The 19,993-nt window shown below is 39.1% G+C and overlaps 2 protein-coding genes across 4 annotated transcripts in view; one reads left to right on the top strand and one right to left on the bottom strand.

Annotated features, from left to right (window-relative positions):
• LOC135503577 (ATP-dependent RNA helicase DDX55-like) overlaps nucleotides 1-19,993 on the top strand; it is a 36,764-nt gene that overhangs the window by 10,171 nt on the left and 6,600 nt on the right. The window lies entirely within an intron of this gene.
• Nucleotides 130-18,376, bottom strand: LOC135503576 (somatomedin-B and thrombospondin type-1 domain-containing protein-like). The gene is made up of 4 exons (XM_064797179.1): nucleotides 17,758-18,376; nucleotides 8,763-8,966; nucleotides 2,581-2,707; nucleotides 130-2,212 (listed from the first exon to the last, which is right to left on the bottom strand). Exons 1-4 carry the CDS (start codon nucleotides 17,999-18,001, stop codon nucleotides 1,924-1,926), a joined length of 864 nt encoding a protein of 287 aa, XP_064653249.1. The 5' UTR covers nucleotides 18,002-18,376; the 3' UTR covers nucleotides 130-1,923.

Raw genomic sequence — 19,993 nt, 5'->3', positions numbered from 1 at the left:
TGTGCAGTTGGTAAAAGTCAGATTCCATCAGTGAACTGCCATGTGACAACAGCCAAGACTGAGGTATGGGAATATTGTGCCTTGAAGACGGAACATTCCCTAATGAATGAAGAAAAGAAAGTATTTCTATATACATTTTTATTACTAGAACATGTGCATAACATTATATGTGTATTGTAAAACTCAATATTCTGATACTCTACTTTTATATTCAACCCTGCCCTCTAAAAGATTGGGCTCATTGAAAGAAATGTTGCCGTTGACCTTACTATTCCAAGGCTGACTTCTGCTTTTTTAGTACTGAATCGGATAAACAATGTTACATCAAACTGGTTACAGTTTCTCAAGTGGTAATCAACTGTACATGGATTTGGTTTTGTATCACCAGAAAGCTATTTCTCTAGTTTAATAAAACCCTTTAAAAATCCTTTCTGATTAAAGTCCCTAAAACCAAAAACAGTGACAGCAGAAACTAATTCTTTGATTTTGATACATTGCCTAAATTACCACAAACGTAAACCCTTAAAAATGGGAACATATTATCACCCCGAAATATTGTGAGGATGAAATTGAATTGTCATGAAAAAGAAATGAAACTTCCCCCAGAGCACATTTTACTTTAAGACACTACTTAATTGGTCCTTCTGTTAAATTATTGTGGCTCTTTCAACTGCATCTTCATTGATCTTATCTCCACAACACTGATCGCAGAAAAAAACGATCTTATACTACTGATCACAGTTACATGAATTTACAAGTTAAATTATATTGAAATGGTTTTAAGAAATATTATTTGTGTTTGCATTGTGATGTTAAAAAGTATAAGGTATATCCGGGTCCGTTGAAATATTGAAGCGTTCTGCAAACAAGCACTTTTTGACACTGCGACTCGCGACATTGTCATGATAACATGACATTTGCTTGCAGTTTAACCAATCAGTAGAACTTGTTAGGTGTAGCCCTTCATAAACAAGCCCAAGTGTTAGATGAAGTTCATAAAATTTGTGAAAATGACATGCGAATTAGTATTGATGATAGATGCTTGATTGCAGAAGTGTATTTTTGTGATGAGCATATGACCTATGACACATACATAAAATAGCTATAAATAATAATCTCAGTCCTAAATACATATTTTTATGAAAATTTCTAATGTTACAAAATTCCATATATAATTATTGATGGTTGCTCTACATGTACATACATGTTCTTTTCCATTATAAAATGCATTAAAATGATTTATCTTAAACACTAAAATGATTTTAAAAGGAATTAAAACTAGATTTTATGCTTTTTGCACCAAAGGAAAAGAAAAATCCAGATCATTTACAGAAAGTGAAGAACATTGTCTGTATATTGTCTGATTCACGTTATTTCGGCCCAATTTCTGAAGATAAGTTTTGGCTGATTTTCTCAGTCAAAGCACACAAAAGCACCAAAGATGCTTTCACCACGTTGTAAAACAGACTTTTCCCTGAAAGTGCAGCTTTCCTTTCAACATCAAGGACGCTTAGAGTTATTACCGTCAAGCACACAGAGTTACATGTACTTCTCATGCCAAGTAAAAAGCTCTAAGGTCAAGCCACAACTAACTGGTGAAACAACCTATTATAAACAGCCAAACTTTCCCCTACAGTTCCCCAGCTTCTGAATTTTTGGCACAGAAACGTCACATTGACAATTTACCATAAACCCAATGTATTTTCAGGCAACTTTCTACCATATTTCTTACCTAAAATCTCCCAGCTACTTTCTGAGCTGGGAATGTTGAAATGCCCACTATAAACTAACTTCTCATCGTCAATCTCATTCAAACAATGAGCATTTTAGGAGACTAGATGAAAAGAAACAGCCTGTAGTAGGGCATTTCAACCAACATCTGAACAGATAGATAAAATGTTTATGAAAAGTCCATGAGTATTTTTAAACAAATATGAAACTCGTTTCGCTGGAAACTGGACAGGTTCCAGCTCTGTGTTGCGATTTTTGCACCCACATTCCATGACATCCTGGCACATTCATGGCGTTCCAACGTGTCATTTGTTCATAGGCGCCGTGACCTTTGCAGCGGACCCCCAACCGCTGGTGCATTGCTGTGACTTGGCACTCCACGCAAATCGTCTGTCCCTTCTTGAGGTTTCCGGCCCAGGGTCCGTAAATGTTCTTTTCGCATGCCCGCCTTGTGCTGACCAGTTCGTAGTTGGCAAAGTATCTGAAATTAAAAGGAATCGCGTTAGCAAAATTGTTGGACAGTCAAATATTTGTAGTTGGCCAGGTATCTTGAAAGGTACAGGAACAGCTTCAGCAAAATCAGGCAAATTGGGGAGCAAAAGCTTGCTGAAATGGATGGATCAGTTAAGTCAACAGGTGCAGACTGCTGCATGATAGGCAGAAATTGCGCCATCCTTAACCTAAAGGCCTATAAACCTTGGTGGTCAAGACCGGTATGCGCATGAGTAACCGAAAACAAATTCCGAAAATTTGTTCGAATTGCTACCAATGGTGGCGTTTGTTCAAAGTCTTCAAATGCTAAGAGTTTCTATTTCTATTTCAATTCATTGTATTGGTCGGCTAACTTACGATGGCTTGGTGATTATTTCATTTTTGCTGTAATGAAACCAAAGATTTTTCCTGATTCCCCGTGTGGCGTCATACATTTTGCTTGTACGCCATCTGCCGAATCGAGCAGGAATGATTCTTGCAGTTTCTGAAAAGATAAAGACGCCATATGTGATATTAAGATACCATTATATCTATGAAAGAGGCCAGATTGAAAAAAATCCATTCTGAAATTGAAAATTCAGATTATTTAGTTTCTGTGTTGATTCTCATTGGTTAAAAATGTCATAAAAAAAATAGGCAGAAGCCAAGTTTGTCAGATTAAGTTACACTAAGTCTCCAATAGGTGTCTCTCCTATCTCTCACTCCATCAAAACTATTCACGCTTGACTGTAAACCCAAACTTGAACTTTTACTTTTTCCCTTGAAGTTTACCTTGAGGAATATAATTATTACTGAATCACACAACCCAGGCCCCTTACTCTACATAGTAAGCAACTGAAGACTTCCATTTGTACCAATTTGACTAGCTCCTGCCTGTAGTCCGCCTTTAAAGCTGGATCCTCAATCCTTCAAATCTCTATATTAGGCCTAACTTCCTTTGAAAGTTTTGAAATTTGAGATAACTTATGAGACTATGATATTTGTGAGTCTTTTGTAGTGAACTGTCGGACATCAACGAAATATTTTCCTATGTAATATAGTCAATAGCATCAGTGTTGAGCTGACAATGATTTCCTTTTTTCATGAAGAGGATAAAACCTTTATCGGCATTCCAAATCACAGAAAGCGTCATAATCCCCATATAAAGCAGGCAATATCACAAACATCAAATTTCTCATCCTATTCAGCAGATTTGAATTTCAATAGAATACAAAAGGATGATCTCTTTGCCAAAGAAATTAGATCACCATGCAGCGCATGAGTTCATGTCTGTGCGAAAGATTATGTTTTCTCCGTGTTTCCAATCGTGTATATGTAGTTGGTTAAAATCTGGAACTACAGTCCTAATCACAAATGACATGACTGCCCGCCAAATAGCAGCAATGTTATAGTTCATCTACGTCAGGTGAAGTACGAACTAAGTTTATTTTTCGCCCCATGTGAACCTAGACTTGGGATTACTTGAGCCAGCGGGGTTGTGTTATTCTCTTGGAAGCAAGAAAATTCAATCCATAGGGCAAGAAAAACTGTTGTAACTGAATAAGCCATTTCCTTCACCAAAGTAAACTGTTTCGGTTGAAGCAGACAGACAAGTCTTTGATCAGCAAGTGTGTCTCGTTGCTTGATGCAAAAGTTGATGCATGGGTCATAAAGATTTGATTTGGAATTTTGATCCACATTTGATCCTGTTCTGTCAACATCCATAAATCTGTTGGGACTTCTTATGTCAATATTCTTTGTTCACCAGCTGGTGTGGATGCAAGGGGAATCCCCCCAAAAAAAGATTTCAGAAAAAAATCTTCGAAATTGACAATGAAATTTCAACATTTTGAAAAAATATTTAAATTCGACTATGAATTTGTGAAAAGTGAGAGCCTTGTCTCCCTTTTTCTCCAAGTTGTGGATAAACCCCTGATCAGTATATCTTAAAATTTTGCATCTTAGGCAACTTGATTTCCAAGAAAACTCTCCCCCTCAATGAAAGCGGGTATGCGACTTGATAATTGGAAAACGTTCCATGAGATGAAGGAAATGAATCATCATTATCATTATCACTGTAGCATTGAATGGGGGTGATTGAGTGATTGCAAGAGTAGCAAAGCCAGGCAAACCGTAGACATCCCTTGAGGGTATTTACATGAGCAGACGGTGGGAGGCCTTCTGAGTCATTTCCTGTCCACTTCCTTCAGCCAGATGAGAGCTCGGCATTGGACATTCCAGACACTGACATACAATTCCGGCAACATACAGTTCTGGCCTTTATAGACAGAGAAGAGGCATCACCAAACTTTGGAATCAAATATTTTCCATTGTGAGGTAGATAAGTTAGGTTAAGCGCTCCACAAACAGGCATTTTTTGTTATTGCAACCTGTGGCATAGCCATGATACCATGACGATTGATTACCATTAATATCATTGACCCTCTCAATGGCGCAATATGAGTCTGTGTCCAATTGACGACAGGTTCATTACCCCTGAGATTGATCTTCAAATCGGCAAGGGCCATGAAGCTAAAGCTAGTCATGATGGAAAGTGCTGGTTTTGGTATAACTATAATAGATAACATGAGTGTTTTGGCTGCTGCTGGCTTACCATTTAAACGATTGTCTTGTCCAAAATGGGCGGAACTGTGTAGTGTAAAAGAATAGGAACAGTACACCCCTATAGTTTTAAGATTTGAACAAGTAGACCATCTTTTGTGTTTTGTAGCTTTTACAGGGGTATAATTATCCAATTCTGCAAAACAAAATCATCATTTGACCAATCCTATTTGAAGTAGCTATGGGTGGTTTGAGTTGACCAACTGAAGTGGCTTTAAAAGGAGCTACTTTCACTTCCTTTTCTATCAGAAGTGAACCGGTTTGTTTTGATGTCCTGCTGTTTTATTGTAAGTCATACATGTCATCTTAGCAGTCAAATTGGCCAGAAAGTTGTCTGAATAAGCAACTGCCTTGTTTGTTAGGCAGTCGGATATAAGAGTTATTCAAGTTGACATAAACTTTGCAGCTATGGATCATTAGAAGCTAATGGTCTATTGGTGTGTGGGTTTTGGTGCACAAATTTTGATCTTTCTTATCAATACCGATTACTACTGACTGATTGTAACAACCCGGAAGGTCATCTCAAGGACTCTTTCCACCCTGACAGACGTTTAAGGATGAAAATTGATATGTCTTCTGACCATGCGTCGGCTTCAAAAACTTAATATCACTCCCACTCCATAGATTGATGTTTGGGATAGTTTCAGCATAAATCTTCCCTGGACTGGTTAGAGTTGACATTTCGTGTGCCTTGATTGTCCAGCTGAGAGTTACCAAACTCTACCTTGAGGATACTTCATCACTAAACAGCAGCTGAAGTGTGCTGCAGACTTCAGCGTGGTGATAAATCTGACCAGTATATGCACAAATCTACTGTGAAGTGGCCCTTAATACTGGAGATGAAAAGTTCAAATCGATTGAATCATTTATTGTTGACCGATATACTGATCAGGTGGCCCTGTATACTGGGTGGTTTGGAGAAATGTCCACACATCTTGACCACGTGCAAGAAATCGTGCACACCCCAGAAAATAATTCTGGGCCACCCTGTAGAGTGCAACTTGATGAATGGGTAAATTCCCAGCAGCATATTTCTGAGAGCAGTTGTTGATAAATCTGGTGTAAGAAATCATGCCGAGTTAAAAATTACATACAGCTTCTCCCTCGCATGAAAATTACAAACAATTAAAAAGTGTGTTATATTTTCCTATTGCGAACAGAAGTGGTTTGCTGATTGAGACAATGGCAATATGTTTCGAATAAATCATTCTTGATTCTTGAAGTTGAACAGAGTCTCGGAGATTATAGGAAATTATTCTGTTAATTTTTCAATGCCATGAATAAAGTACATTCGGTGTTTCAAGTCTTCATAGGATGTATATTGGTAATTATTGCCAGACGCAGCTGTGTTTGGAGATTTACATGTCAAAGTCAGAAGGATGATCATCAGAAACAAAAGTAAAAGACCAGAGAATACTGTGTTGAGGTCGATTTAGGGGCGCCTGTACGAAAGGAGGCTTTTTTACATGTAGGTCAATGTACTACGTGACTCAACTGGCTAAATAGCGTCGACACAATGGAAATGAGTGATGATTATGATAATCGCAGCGCAGTCAATGTTACTCAAAGAGGGGATTTGTAACATGAAACCAAAGGGGATACACAAAGTGTCATCGGGGAAACTACATGAAAAAATGTGTTACAATCACATATCATTTGTCAGTCCTTAAAAATTTCCAAATGATTTGGCAAACTACTCATAGTCGTTGGCATTCGCAGACAATTCATGAGAAAGTACAGTTATGTTATATGTAGACGCCTATTAGAGATTCTAGTGGCATAATTAACTCATGAAATAATCATGTCCTTTTATGAAGGAAGTTATTTTGTTGTAATAGCCTCTGTTGAAAAAAAATCAGACAATGGTAATTGTCCAAATGGGGCAATTCGAAGAAGGTTGGTGGACCTGATGTTTGGGACAAAGGCGCACAAATATTTGATTTACGTAAATGATTCTTTTGTAGCTTCTGTTTGGGACTAAATGGTGAAGAATCTTTAAGCACGTCCCGCCCCCACTTAGCAAATTTACGGAGGAGGGGCAGTGTTTGTAACGATATTCCATAATGACCCCTCCCCCCCCCCCCCCCCCCCCGACGCATGAAATTGGAATGCACACACAACCCCTCAGGTATGTCACTTGGCTGGCCGGGTAACCAGTCACCAGTTGATACTAAAGATCTGAATAGTTTTGGGAACTCTGTTACAGCCTCACTCACTCAGGGAAGCACTTCAACTGACTGTAAGCTTATTTTGAGTCAAAAGTAAAAGGTGGCGTGTACCACTCTCGCTGATGGGATGTCATTTTAGTGCAGTTCAATGGATCAATGGTAAAAGCGAAATGGTTAGTAAAAGACATTTCTATAGTAACCCTGATGCAAGATTGGTAGTGTACCCATTTGCAAGGATCAGAGCAATGGTGAAGGTATATTCCAGATTGACATTTCAGCTTCTGTGATGCATTATGTAGTTCAAAGGCGCCTACTGAGTGATGAGTGAAAATAGTCCAAAAAAAGTTGTTGACATTGGTGCACCATTAGCCTGAGATGATGGAGTGAAATGTACTTCATACAATCACCCTCTTCTTTGTTTTTATGAAGACTCTAACAATTTAAAGAGAACAAGAGACAAGTTTTTGTGAAACAATTAACCTGAATATGGAATAAAGGAACTTAAATACATGTACAGGGATTGGTTGAAACTTCGGCCGGTCTTGATCACTTCTTGTAAGAGATATCTCTGTTTGATGTCGAACTTGGTCTTTGCTGTTCAGATTTCATGTATAGGCAGGGTTTATTGAGGACTTTTGAAAAAAATACTGCGATTCCTGGTAAAACTAATTTTAGAAGATGATTAATTAGTGTCTGTTGAATGAAGAACAGGGGGGCACTGTTGGAGTCTTAGGCGGTTTCAACCTGAGTGAATGGCTGCAGAGATCTCCTGTTTTTCAGCAAGAGCGGTGTATGCCTATAGTGTGTGTACTTTTACATCATAATAATCATCATACAAAATTTGCATCCAAATTCATGAATTAACAAGGGTTAAATCTCAAGCTAATTCAAAGCGTGTAGCACAGGAGTTGATTGCTTTAATGTGTGAGCTAATTGAGCATTCCTCCCTAATTAATTACTTGATCTAACCAACGTCCTCACATGCCATTCTGTGCATGCGTCGCATTCCAGAAGCATTATCATATTTTCAAATACTTGTGCAAATTATACTTGCAGGGTTTTACTACAGCTCCAAGCCAAAATCAAAATATTTCCGCTGGGAATTGTCATCAGATGACGTCATCAGAGCAGATATTTTGCTCTTTTTTCTGAGTTTCTGAAACTAAACTTTTCATGTAACTGTTCTATGAGAAAGTACAGTACAGTACAGCAGGAGCAGTAAACTGGCATGCCAATTTTTCTCAACATTATGACTAAGCCAGTACTTCCAGGGGCCAAATTTTCCTCTCAACAGCTGTGCCATGCAAAACACCAGTGCTGACTTCAATAACACAATCTGAAACTTGATAGTAACTAATTTCTTGCACTTTACCTACACTAAAAGTAGAAAAACATTTCGATCTCTTAGAGTATGTTTCATCTGAAGCTTGCTTGAACCTTGAAGCAGGAACTATATTTCTCTTAAAGGGGGACTATAGCCTATAGGCCGGATCTAACCAGGTAGGTAAGACACTGATAGTCATGGTGCCTAATTGATACAACCTATTGTGAATATATTTCCGGTAACAATAGAACAGCCCTTGGCAGCGATGGACGATTCTTGTCCCAAACATGCGCACCTGTGATGACAATTGAAAATGAGAGTTTTGTCACTTGCAATCATAACCTCAGGTTGCAGCGGTAAAAATTCTTCTTTGTAAAGTGTTTTTGATACCAATCTGATTTACTGACTCCCTGAGTTACAAGACAAGGACAATTCAATTCACCTACCTCTCACAGCTCTTCCAAAGGTATCTCTCCTTTGATGACAGCTCCTTCCGACACATGGCATTGTCTCTTCTAATTCCGGGCACTTTTTGCCACCATTTGATGATTTGACGATAATTAAACGTTGTCGTTTTGACTCTCCACCTTCACCACATTCTCGACTGCATCTACCCCATTTTGACCAATCTCCTACTTCACAGTCGGTGGCTGAAAAGAGAAAATGAAGACAGTGGTTAAAGCTTTGTTGCATTCATAACTAGCAACCCTTTAACATGAAGCATTTTCTTCCATTCCGGAAACTCAAGTGAATCCCATTTCCTGTCGTTATCTGTCCCGATTTTTCCATCCCTAAATACAACATTTTTGGGCAATCCCTTGAGCGCCCCTAAAAAGACCATTCCCCTCTGCTGTTCTGTGGAAGCATCATTACTTACAGACGGGACAGTAGTATGTGGTCATTTATATCAGAAGAGTGCATTGAGAACTAGCCCTCTTAGATTTAGATCTTGCAACATCAAATTGTAGCTGATATCATCAAGCAATGTCAGCCAAAAGATCACAGAAAGTTCATATAAAACTGATAGCCTCGAAGAACATGAACTTTTATCAATGCCAAGGAGTGGCTGTATAGCGCTTATGCACTCGGAAGGGTGTTTGGTTAGAGGTCTTCTGGCTCCAGCCAAGGTTTCCTCATGCCGCCTCTGGCCAGACCGGGTTATCAGGGGTCACCAAGTGCGATAATAATTGTGACAGCTAAACATGAAGTGTTTATAGTAATGTCTGCTGCAGAGACAATGGCGGGACCCCCTTGGCAAGGTTGTGGACTATGGAAGTTTGAGAGACTGCGTGGTCAGGGTTGAAAGATGCAGTATTGGTAACTTTTAATACCGGTCCCAGTATTGGTAGATGTAGCTCTTTTGAAATACCCTTATAGCTTTAGAATTAGGTGTACAATGAGCATGTTTTGGGCCATTGTAAGAGTGGACGGCATTAAGAGTGATAGAAAATTTTTTTTTTTCTGAGTTGTCATGCAGTTATTGGCTAGAGGCCTGAATGTATGCACACTAAATATGAACAGTCAAACCAATGAGATATCATGGGAGGATTGGACTTAAACAAATACACGAGTCAAATGTAAGCCTAAGCCAGGGTGTGTGGTCCCTCACAAAAATCAAGGGAAGACCGTCACAAAATCCATGTAAAGTCAATTTGGCGAACATAATATTTTACAGGGTCATATTCGACTTTAGGACTCCTTTATGTGTGTGATTCTAGATACAAAATAATTGCTCATAACTAGGTGCTTATAGCTTTAGAATTATTGTTGACACCCTCAGGTGTTGAGATAAACCCTTGTCATTTTGGTGTTGGGCAATATTGAAAAACGTATAACACCTCGGGAGATAAAGACCTTTTCTTGAGGGATCAACTCTGTCGAGAGTTCCTGGAGATTTCCTTTTCAATCAATGGGCACTTGTCACATTGCCATTAATTTTAGCCACTAAAAGTCAATAGTTTCCACTTGAAATCAGTTGATCTTGTTTGCCAAAATGCAGGGTAGGCCCCTTGTGGGTAAATGTCTCATTAAAGCCGACGACCAAGTCGACATGGGGATTGCACAAAAATACTGGCCAGGCCTCTGGTTAATCTCAGGCCTAATGACAGATGTCAAAAGGGTCCTTTAAATTTTCTCCCCTGTCCATTCTTATTTGTAATTGTGGGATTGAGTTTTATGCTTGTTTATACTCCATTGTCGTACAATTCTTGCTGAAAAAAGGTCAACTTGGTGAATGAAATGACTGATGAGTTTTGATATACAGTTTGTAAGTAAGCATTCAGGGCCGTATTTAGGGAATATGCGTCTCTTAGGAATTTTTTTTTAATGCAGATGTGGCCCCTTTGACCTTCCCCCTCCCCGGAGAGTCTACCAGCCCCCCCCCTCCACGTGGCTTTGGGCCTCTTGTTAGATCGCTCCCTCCACACCCAAAGTCCACAGATATTGGTCCACTCCATCAGAAGGCCATTCAAAACAGGTGAGGGGCAAAGCTTTCTTGATATAGAACCTGTTGACTATTGATAAAATCATCAACCTGTTCAGTACACAGAGGAAAACGCCGAGGTCCAGCCAGTGTCAAAACCCTGGAGGGGAAGGGTATAAGATACACATTGATATTTGCATTACACCTCTTCTTGACACTCAAAACTATAGCTCTACATACTCAAAGTTCTGTGGTCTTTGCAGTGCTTAGTTTTTGTCTTGAAAAAAAGGAAAGTTTAAGAATCTACTTAGAAAATAGCACTAAATATAGTATTTGTTATGTATCTTATTAAGCTATGTGGCAAGGTTATATCTGTTTACATGGAAGACGTATAGGCTTAGGTCCTTAAGTCTCAATAAAGGCAAAGTTTTCTTTTCACATCAGTGGTTTTTCTGTCTCATTGAGCTCTGTGCATTGGCTTTAATGATTCTTTATTAATTAGTGAGCAATCGAACAACAAAAATGTGAGGAACGATTACCGAATATTTTCTAGGGTTGAGCAGAATATTATATCTTCTTGCGTGAAAAATCCGGTCTTAAAAAAGCTTTGAGCTGCTTTGGATTCGAGAGATCATTTTTTTAAAGAGGATATAATATGGTGTGTTGTTATGGGGTCTTATTCAATCCTTATGGACTTTCCATCCAACCAGCCCTATGCCTCATTGGCCTCAGTCCCTTGAAGTCAAACTAGCTTGGCGTAAAATCTTGATTTAACTGGAAGTCTTATGTATGATGTCGAACTTGACTTAGAAATCTTGTTAAGTGCATCCATGGAGTAAGTGAGGGTATCATTGAGTAGAGCTGTTTCCAGAACTTGAATCAGTGGGAAAGTTTGATAAAGTCAAATCTGGGGTAAAATCATATAATCAGGAGGTTGTGGGTTCAACTCGCAAACGAATCACAAGTGCTCCACGCTGAAGAAAATGCGAAATATTTCTGAATGTAGTGTACCCTGACCCCTTGCATATTCCAATGAATCACGTCTGAAAAGAAAAAAGTCAGTTTGCCTGGATTAAAAAATGGTGTTATTTTGATTTGGTTCAGAATTGGCTGTTATATTACCCTCTTCAGACATGGGATTTATCCTCGAAAGGTGAAGCATGGCCTAAAGGGTTCTTTGATGTCAATTTTTTCATCATCGAATACACTCTGAATGTTTGGCAAGCTCCAATGTTAGGTTATTGCTTGCAATGTATCACAAAAACCGCTCGATAATTGGAATGGTTTTTATGATATTATGCTTGATTATAAAAGTGTGAAATACGTTAGACGTTGTTTGGTCTGATCTAGGGGGTCACACAGAGGTCCAGACTGACACGAGGACAAAAGATCATAATGAGGAGGTAATTTATTGACATTATACCAGTATCTTAATAGTATCTGAATTGGCTACTTGAGAAAGATTAGTCCTCAAATAGCAGTGTGCTTCTCGAGTTCTTACCAGTACCGACTGGTCTATGGCAAATTATTTCGTCTCAGGAATGTTAACAGTTCATATGCAACATTGTATCGACCAAAGTGTTTGTCACATCTTCCACATCTCGTCAAACCCGACTTTGCCAATATGTAACCTGTGAGCAGTCCTCTCTAACCTGATTAGGTAAACTTGGATTGGAATGGACTTCAGTCTTCAGGGTCTGTTCGTACCCTTCTGTTGATTTATCGTCATGATCATGGCCCTTTTTATCAAGATGATCACCTCCCATTGCCAATGTCAGACGATGTTTAAAATTGTCTACCACCATTTAATGGGGAATAGACAGGCAAACACTGAAAACTATCTTGGAGACAACTTCACTAAATGAACTTGGAGGCTCTTTGAGTGTTGCATTGTATTAGAAGCTGATTTCAAAGGAGGGACTCCATTGATGTAGAATCGTTTCACACGTTTCCGCTTGAAATGAAATTTGTTCACAGCTCTCTGTTGATTTTAGGGAGTCTGCTTTGAAGGGCGCGCTGTATGGGAAACCCAGAATGTGTTCATGTTATCGTGTTGAATGGCCCACCAAGGTTGTGACCAGTAATCGGTGAAATTAAGTCCCATTAGGTCTGATCAGACGATTTCAAAAGTGTGATAAATGGCTAGGTTGATTTTGAGGACTCCCAAGAAGTAGGGGCCGTAAATTTATGATTTGATGGACTGGTGGCTATTAGGTTTGATTAATAGTTTCCTAAGGACACCCAAGAAGGGAGCACAAGACTCACCATGGATCAACCTGTTAATAATCTTTGATTATGAGGATCAGTTCATTGTGATATTATGAAAAGATATGTCAGGAGATATGTCATGATATATCGGCACAAAATCAAATGTTTTTCCATCATAGCAGGGTTCCACAGAGTTTGGAACTAGATCAAACCCTCAAGGAATTGTGGTCCAGTAGCAAAAAGGGTTATGGATTTCTGCCACTGACGATCCACCAAAAAGACCAACAATATAAAGATATCTTAATCCAAGTGGTATGAATTAGACAAGCCTTTGTGCCCTTAATTGACGTCATGTTGACGCACAAGGCTACGCGAGTTGAGTAAAATTTATAAAAAATGCTTTGAATCTGACCCTAGTTTGAAAAAGTTGCCACATAAGGTCAAATTAAATCAAATGTGTTGATTGAAATAACACAGATTTCCTTCCTGACTGTAATCACATTGTAAAGGTATCAAATGAACCAGACGGATATTGAAAATCAGTATCAATCATGCCCACAAACCCAGATAAGGAGCTTCTGACGCAGACTTGCAAAGTTGTTCACCATCGCAAGGAATGTAACTTATGGATAGAGCAGTATAAAAAAAGCAGTTTTCCCATGAGACTGACCTTGTTTGATTCGCTGCTTGAGGAGAAGTTTATATGAACTTTTGACTCTCTCAGTGAGTGTTGTCATGTTCAGTTCTCAATCACGAGAATCAACCCAAGATGTAAATTTTCCCATGTATCAACCAGAAAGGGTCAACAGCTTAGACAAGATTAGAATTCTTTCAGTAATCAAATCGCTGCTTATTCATTCATTCATAAGTTTTTATGCTGACTGTCTGTCATTGCCCAACTGACAATAGAAGTTAAGCTAATACATATTTTGATCATGACTTCAGGGGCTATACTAGCTTGGACAGCAATTTTTCGTTGTTCCTGTTTGGTCAATGGGACTTGTTCCTGTGAAAATTTTCTAGCTTTGTTACAATGTCTAAATACAATGCGCTAGGGCTGTGGGAGGATACTGATCATTGTATGAACTTAATCCATTCAAGATTTCGTCCTAAGGCCAATTACCCATTCAATCAGGGAAATGGGTTCAAGGTGAAAATGGGGTCGGTCTTCTATCATCCCTGGAGGTGAAGTTAACCCTGTCAAGAGTGAAGCTGTTTAGAAAATGTAAACCACTATTCAGAGGGATGAGCATTGGGGCGGGCACCCCCCCCCCCGCCCCCTCTTTGGAGACATTTTCTACTGTGGGCTTTTGCAAATCGATCAAAAAACCCACTAGGGTGCACCCTCAGGTAATCATTTGAAGGCGTAAACATTCCGATATCTAGGATTAAAACTTTGGGCCATGTTAGTCACACTGATGCCACGCCTGCATGTCCCCACCTTCAACGTGCATGCTGAAAAATGTCTCAGCAATAAGTAAGAATGAAAATAAAAGGGCCTAAAACACTTATTGAGACACAAAGTAGGTCTTCAGTTCCCTACTTTTTACGCTACAGTTCAAAAGTCACTATTCGTTTTGATTACAGATTTTCCCCGATGTCTGATTGAGACAAGCATAGTGAATTCCTATCACCGCTTTATCCTCAACTGGCTGACAGTTGAAAACATTCATTCATTATACTTCAATAGATTTATCAAAACATAGCAATAATGAATTTTCAGTTCAACACCTTGCAGACATACTTTACTTTCTAATGACTATATGGACTAAAATAATATTGAAAGTCTCCAAAGCTTTTGTTTAGACTTATATTAGATTTTCTATGTCGGTTCCCAGTGGTTCTGGACACAGTCCATTCCAATTTTGGTGTGCCGGAATCTCAAATGCATCTTTCCTCAGTGCTGTACATAATACAGTGCAGTTAAAGGCCATTTTAACCTGCCACTAACCCCAGGTCAGCGTTCTTTTAGCAAGTCAAGTACCGCTTAACCCTTAAAGTGGGAGCCGGAGGCCAATTTTGGATATTGGCATGTGGGAAAAGTAGTTAAACATTTTTAACATGCATTGAATGCATTGTCGGAAATGGAAACATGCAGGAATGACCCAAGAAAACAAGGGTAGGCACCCTGTCGCCATTCTAATTAGCTGTGACCACCCTGCCTCCTGTTAATCCCATACAACTTGAGGGGGAGTTTCCTTCCAATATCTACAGTATGTTGGACCCTTAGCTTTGCTCATCTTGAGGGCCAATGTTGGATCATACAGAACGGTTTCCAAAGCAATTAGAAATAAGGGAGAGCAAACATTTCTGGCTCAATACTGAGGAAAAAATCTCATTGATAAAGAAAGCTTTGTGCCAATCTTTTAGTGAACAAAAGCAAAAAACAATACCCTAATTATAAGACATCCTATGTTGTGTTTCTTGCAGTTTCAAACCATAACATTGCCAGCTTTCTTCAATATCAATGTCACTTTTGACTTAGGAAATGCTTCATCACTTAATCTAACTTTCCACTGTTGGCCAGGAACCCTTTAGGGTTTACCCTGTATACATCCAGAAACCCAATAAAGGGAACAAAGAGGGCAAACAAAAAGCTAGCCATTGATACTAATTAAATTAGGGAAAGTCTCTCTGAAAAGACTTTCTCTTAACCAGAGGAATATCACCCCAATTCATTTCCTTGATGGGAAAGTATGTAAAGTTGTTGTTCTGCTAAAAAAGCAGATAGGTTTGCATGGCATTAACCTTGAGTTGAAGTAGCCATTCTTTCTTACTTTTCACATTCTTGGGGTATTCTGAGGACCTCTTCAATCTGACTTTGTGACTTGGATTGCTAGGGATAATCCACTTGTCCCAGCTGGGCACATGGTCAAGCATATTGCTGCCAATAACTGCCTCTCTCCTTGTTAGCCTAAATGTTATATTTGACAGTTGGAGTGAAACTGTTAGCTTTTCTTGCCCGTCATCAAGAGCCTTTGTTAATTCTTGTAATCATGAATGGTAAGAAAAGAAGATACAGTCCAAATCACAATTGACCTCTGTCCTGCTTTGCGTCAGTGACGCACAGGCATTGAAACAAAATTATTTCTGGTAATGTTGATTGCCAATTAAAAGAAGCTTCCATTTGTCAGCAGTAGGCCTTCCACAGAGGGATGGAGCATAATTATGTAAAGATGACCTCCCCTAGGCACATTTCCGATAGTGGAGGCAGACAAACCTCCAGTTATCTTAACAACTGATATATAAAAATACTGCTCATGTGATGATAATAATTGGGATGGGACTGCTTTCTCAGAAGCACTAAACTGACAAACAATGGCACTACTCATCAGGTCATCAAGGGCAATGAGGACATTCTCTTTCAAAGCATTTCCTCACCATTTCCTGTCTCTGTCGGCAACCTATCACCTTTACCTATTCAGATGTTAGAGACATTACTCTAATTGTAACTACCCCAGTCCTTGAGGTTTGAAACAGTGCAAGGGAAGTCTGCAGAATGTTCTGTAAATTCAGGTCATTTCCTTTCAATGAATTACTTTTGGGGTTGTTGTCTTTGACCATGTTGACACTACCCTTTCAACATGTATATCACCTTATGTCAAACTTTTATTACTCACATTCACAATGTGTTTGACCTTGCTTGAACTTCTTCACACAGGACAAGGCTCGTTATATCAGAGACCCTTGTTTAGCATGTCGGCCTTCAATGTGACACCTCGTATTTACTTTATGATATTACGATTAACTGACTGGGAATTACATTAAAACTGTATTATATTAATCCACCCTATATCTTAATCCGATGACTTACCTTATTTGAATTGAATTATTTCATATTTATTTACAGGAAAGGTGTGGGTGAAACATATCACTCTAATTTCTTTGGGCGCTTTAGCTATCTCAAAAACTTAAGGGCTAAAGATAGTTTCTGTTTGCTGACAGAAATGATAAGGATAGGAAGTTAAACTGTGGAATTCCACAGGTTATTGCAGAAATGTCTTTGTTTCTGCAATAGAACTGGGCCCTCAAGTAGTATTTTACAACTGACTGAAAGGGAGCTTGTGGATATGGAAATGACCCTGGTATGTGATGCTGTCAAAACCTGATCACGTCAGAAGTGAAACATAAGACTCCACCTAACATTCCCCTGGATGACCCAGTTTCCAAGTCCTTGAAGACATACAAATAACCTGCCGTCAAAACTTGATGACCTCAGAGGTGAAGCATGATGCCTCAGGATGACCAGCAAGTTTCAGACCCTGGTATGTGATGCTGCGGCAAAACTTGATGACGTCAGAGGTGAAGCATACATGCCCCTGGATGACCCAGTTACCAAGTCCTTTAATTCCTGACCTTGTTTTCAATTTGAAGAGCTGTTTCACATTCACTGAAGTTTCAAATCATTGTTTTGCACTTTGAAACCTTTTTAGGTAAACTTAGTAAGGCCTTGCACTGACTTGTTCAGTTTGTCATGTGTCATTGTATGCATCTTCCAATCATTTCAAAATAGATCTCAAATAAATAACTTTTCAATGTTATAAATGACAGGAATGTCCAAAAGAAAGAATGAGGGTCTAGTCCTATGAGCTTTATTCTTGGTCTAAGTGTTCAGAGTTCATTACAGCTGAAAAAAGAGAGTAACTTAAAACAAGTGACGTTTGGAGAGTTGTCTTGGTCAAGTGGTCAGTAACGAAATCAAGTGCATCCCTCCCTGTGTTTGGTATGTACTCTGCATGAAGCTAGATAAATGGACAATAAAATGAAATGGAATGATAAAGAGATATAATGAAAATCAAAGATTTGCTTACCTTGACAGAAAGTCTTATAATCTGAACAACAATCCTGTGTCTTTAGGCACGATTCATCACAGTAGCACTTGCCACGCTGTCCTTTCATAGTTATCCCGTTAGCCACGTTACATAATGAGGAGCTGTTAAGGCCCTTGCAGCATCCACCGACCAGCCGCTCACAACTTGCGTCCGCGCTTTTCGTGAAACACAATGAGATGATGACAACGATGAGTAGTCCTGAGAATGATACGATTCGCTCCATTTTATAATTTGGAGATTTTTCAATCTGAAATGCAGATTTTTAACAAGTTAGGAAGATTTTTCCGAAATTTTTGCGAGTATGATATTCCTGAGGCAAAGGCACCAGCAAAAAGTCCTGAGGAAGTTTTTCGGAAGCGAAAATAGAAAGTTCTGCTGTCCCCTGATCCAGGTCTTTTGAAGCGGGATTATAATCGGCTGCAACACCCTAAATTATCAAAAATGTAGTCGGGATAAAAATGTCCAAAAGACTGCTCAAGCTGGAAGGGGTTAAAAAGTCTGGGTCAGTGTCCCAAAAGAGTGCTGCCTGCCAAAGAGGGCTGCCTGGATGGAATAAGAACAGAGTGAGCACTCACATGTGCCGCCTAGACTCTTTTCACAGCTGATCATTGGGTCAACACCCGCTCATTCAGATCTCTATGTTGATTGGTTGAAAGTTCAGAGGGCGGTCGTTGTAGTTGGACAAGTCTATTTTTGTGTTGAAAGTTGGGCTCATTGGGTGAGTTTATTAGGATTGTGGGGAGTGTGTCTTTAGTTGTAGGCCTTGTAGTACACAGGGCATCCCTCAAAAAATATTGTTAATTTTTCATATGATACAGCCCTGCATAATATGCCCTGCAGTGAGGCATGTCATCAGTGTATAGTGGGCAAGTGAACTCCTGCACAGTAATAAGGGGTGGGTCACTTAATCAACTTCACACTTTTTACGGGTCAAAATATTATGTAGCCTTCTTGCACATGATAATTGTATCTTCCAAGACTTATTGAGCTTATGACTGGTTTTGCATTATTTTTTTTGGTGTTTTGCGCATCAAGTAAGGTCACATATGGACAGAACTGTTTGGGCCTTCTTGGCTTAACACATTCTTCAATGGAGTTAGTATTGAAATATAATGACTCTAACCTTGATATAAAAATCCTGCAGACCACAGGGGTTGGTAATCATGCATACCTTGCCCATGTTCCATAGGTCACCAGCAGGTGTTAGCAATAGATTGTGGTCAGAATGGTATCCGCTATCCTGAAAAATACACCTGTTTAAAGGCCCTAGCCTGAGTGTATTACATACTGATCCACAACTAATTGCAATTTCGAATTTCACATGCCCACCATGCAGTTATGACATTCCTGAGCAAGGATGTGTATCGTTTGGTACATGTAGCATTTGTGATAAGTGGTATATTCTTCCACTTTAACTCTTGTTTTCACTTGGGTAAGATCAGTCCCTTTGTCTCAAGCCGAATTCATACTCTGAAGCACGATCATGCATCAGCAATGTGTGTTGTCACGGACCAAATCACCATTGTCATCCCTAAATTCGCTGCCACTGACTCTTCATTCCAAGAGCCAAGCAAGCAATCCATAATCTACCCCAACACAGGGTCATTGGGTTCCTATGATTTGTGCTCGGTTAGCATGCTTTGAAAATGTTAATATTGTACAAGAAAATGTCATATATTTTGCTTTGAGTAATTTTTGATTATTATTGGTTAACACATTGAAAAGTTGCCCACTTGAATAGTTTCACTGGTTTGTTTAAGTACGCAATAAAGGAAATGGTCAATATTGCCAAAAGATTTGAGTGTACTTGAGAATTAAACTTATTTTATTGAGCTGTTGGTTTTTAGGATTGACCCTATCTGACTGGGAAAAGGTATTCTTTGAAGTTTATATGCTTGATAGCCACTGGTCAGACATTTTAAGGAAGAACTGTCACGAGATATGTGCGAGAACTGTGTTTTATTTTTAAGATCAGATCACAAAATTAAGAAGCAAACTGTTGATGTTTTGTTCTTATGCGGCAGGTAGTATTGAAAATTGTCACTTTGACAAATACATGTATACCTAGGAGATGGACTTGGCTTATTTATAAAAAGCAGGTAAATTGAAGATGGTGGCTCTATCAAAATGCCCCCATGTTTTCTTTGGCTACTGTCCATTACCTATTTCTAACTAATTGTTTTATTTTATGCCACTGGAAACAATTGGAAGTGGG

Source organism: Lineus longissimus, chromosome 2 (assembly GCF_910592395.1).
Source record: "Lineus longissimus chromosome 2, tnLinLong1.2, whole genome shotgun sequence".
Taxonomy (NCBI): Eukaryota; Metazoa; Nemertea; class Pilidiophora; order Heteronemertea; family Lineidae; genus Lineus; species Lineus longissimus.
The sequence above is the reverse complement of the archived record's forward strand: the minus strand, read 5'-3'. Positions and strand labels throughout refer to the sequence as shown.

Coding starts and splice junctions, on each gene's coding strand:
- LOC135503576 (XM_064797179.1), bottom strand. CDS start 18,001: ATGGAGCGAATCGTATCATTCTCAGGACTACTCATCGTTGTCATCATC. Junction 8,967..17,757: donor TTATAAGACTTTCTGTCAAG/GTAAGCAAATCT, acceptor TTCTCTTTTCAG/CCACCGACTGTGAAGTAGGA. Junction 2,708..8,762: donor CTTTGGAAGAGCTGTGAGAG/GTAGGTGAATTG, acceptor TTATCTTTTCAG/AAACTGCAAGAATCATTCCT.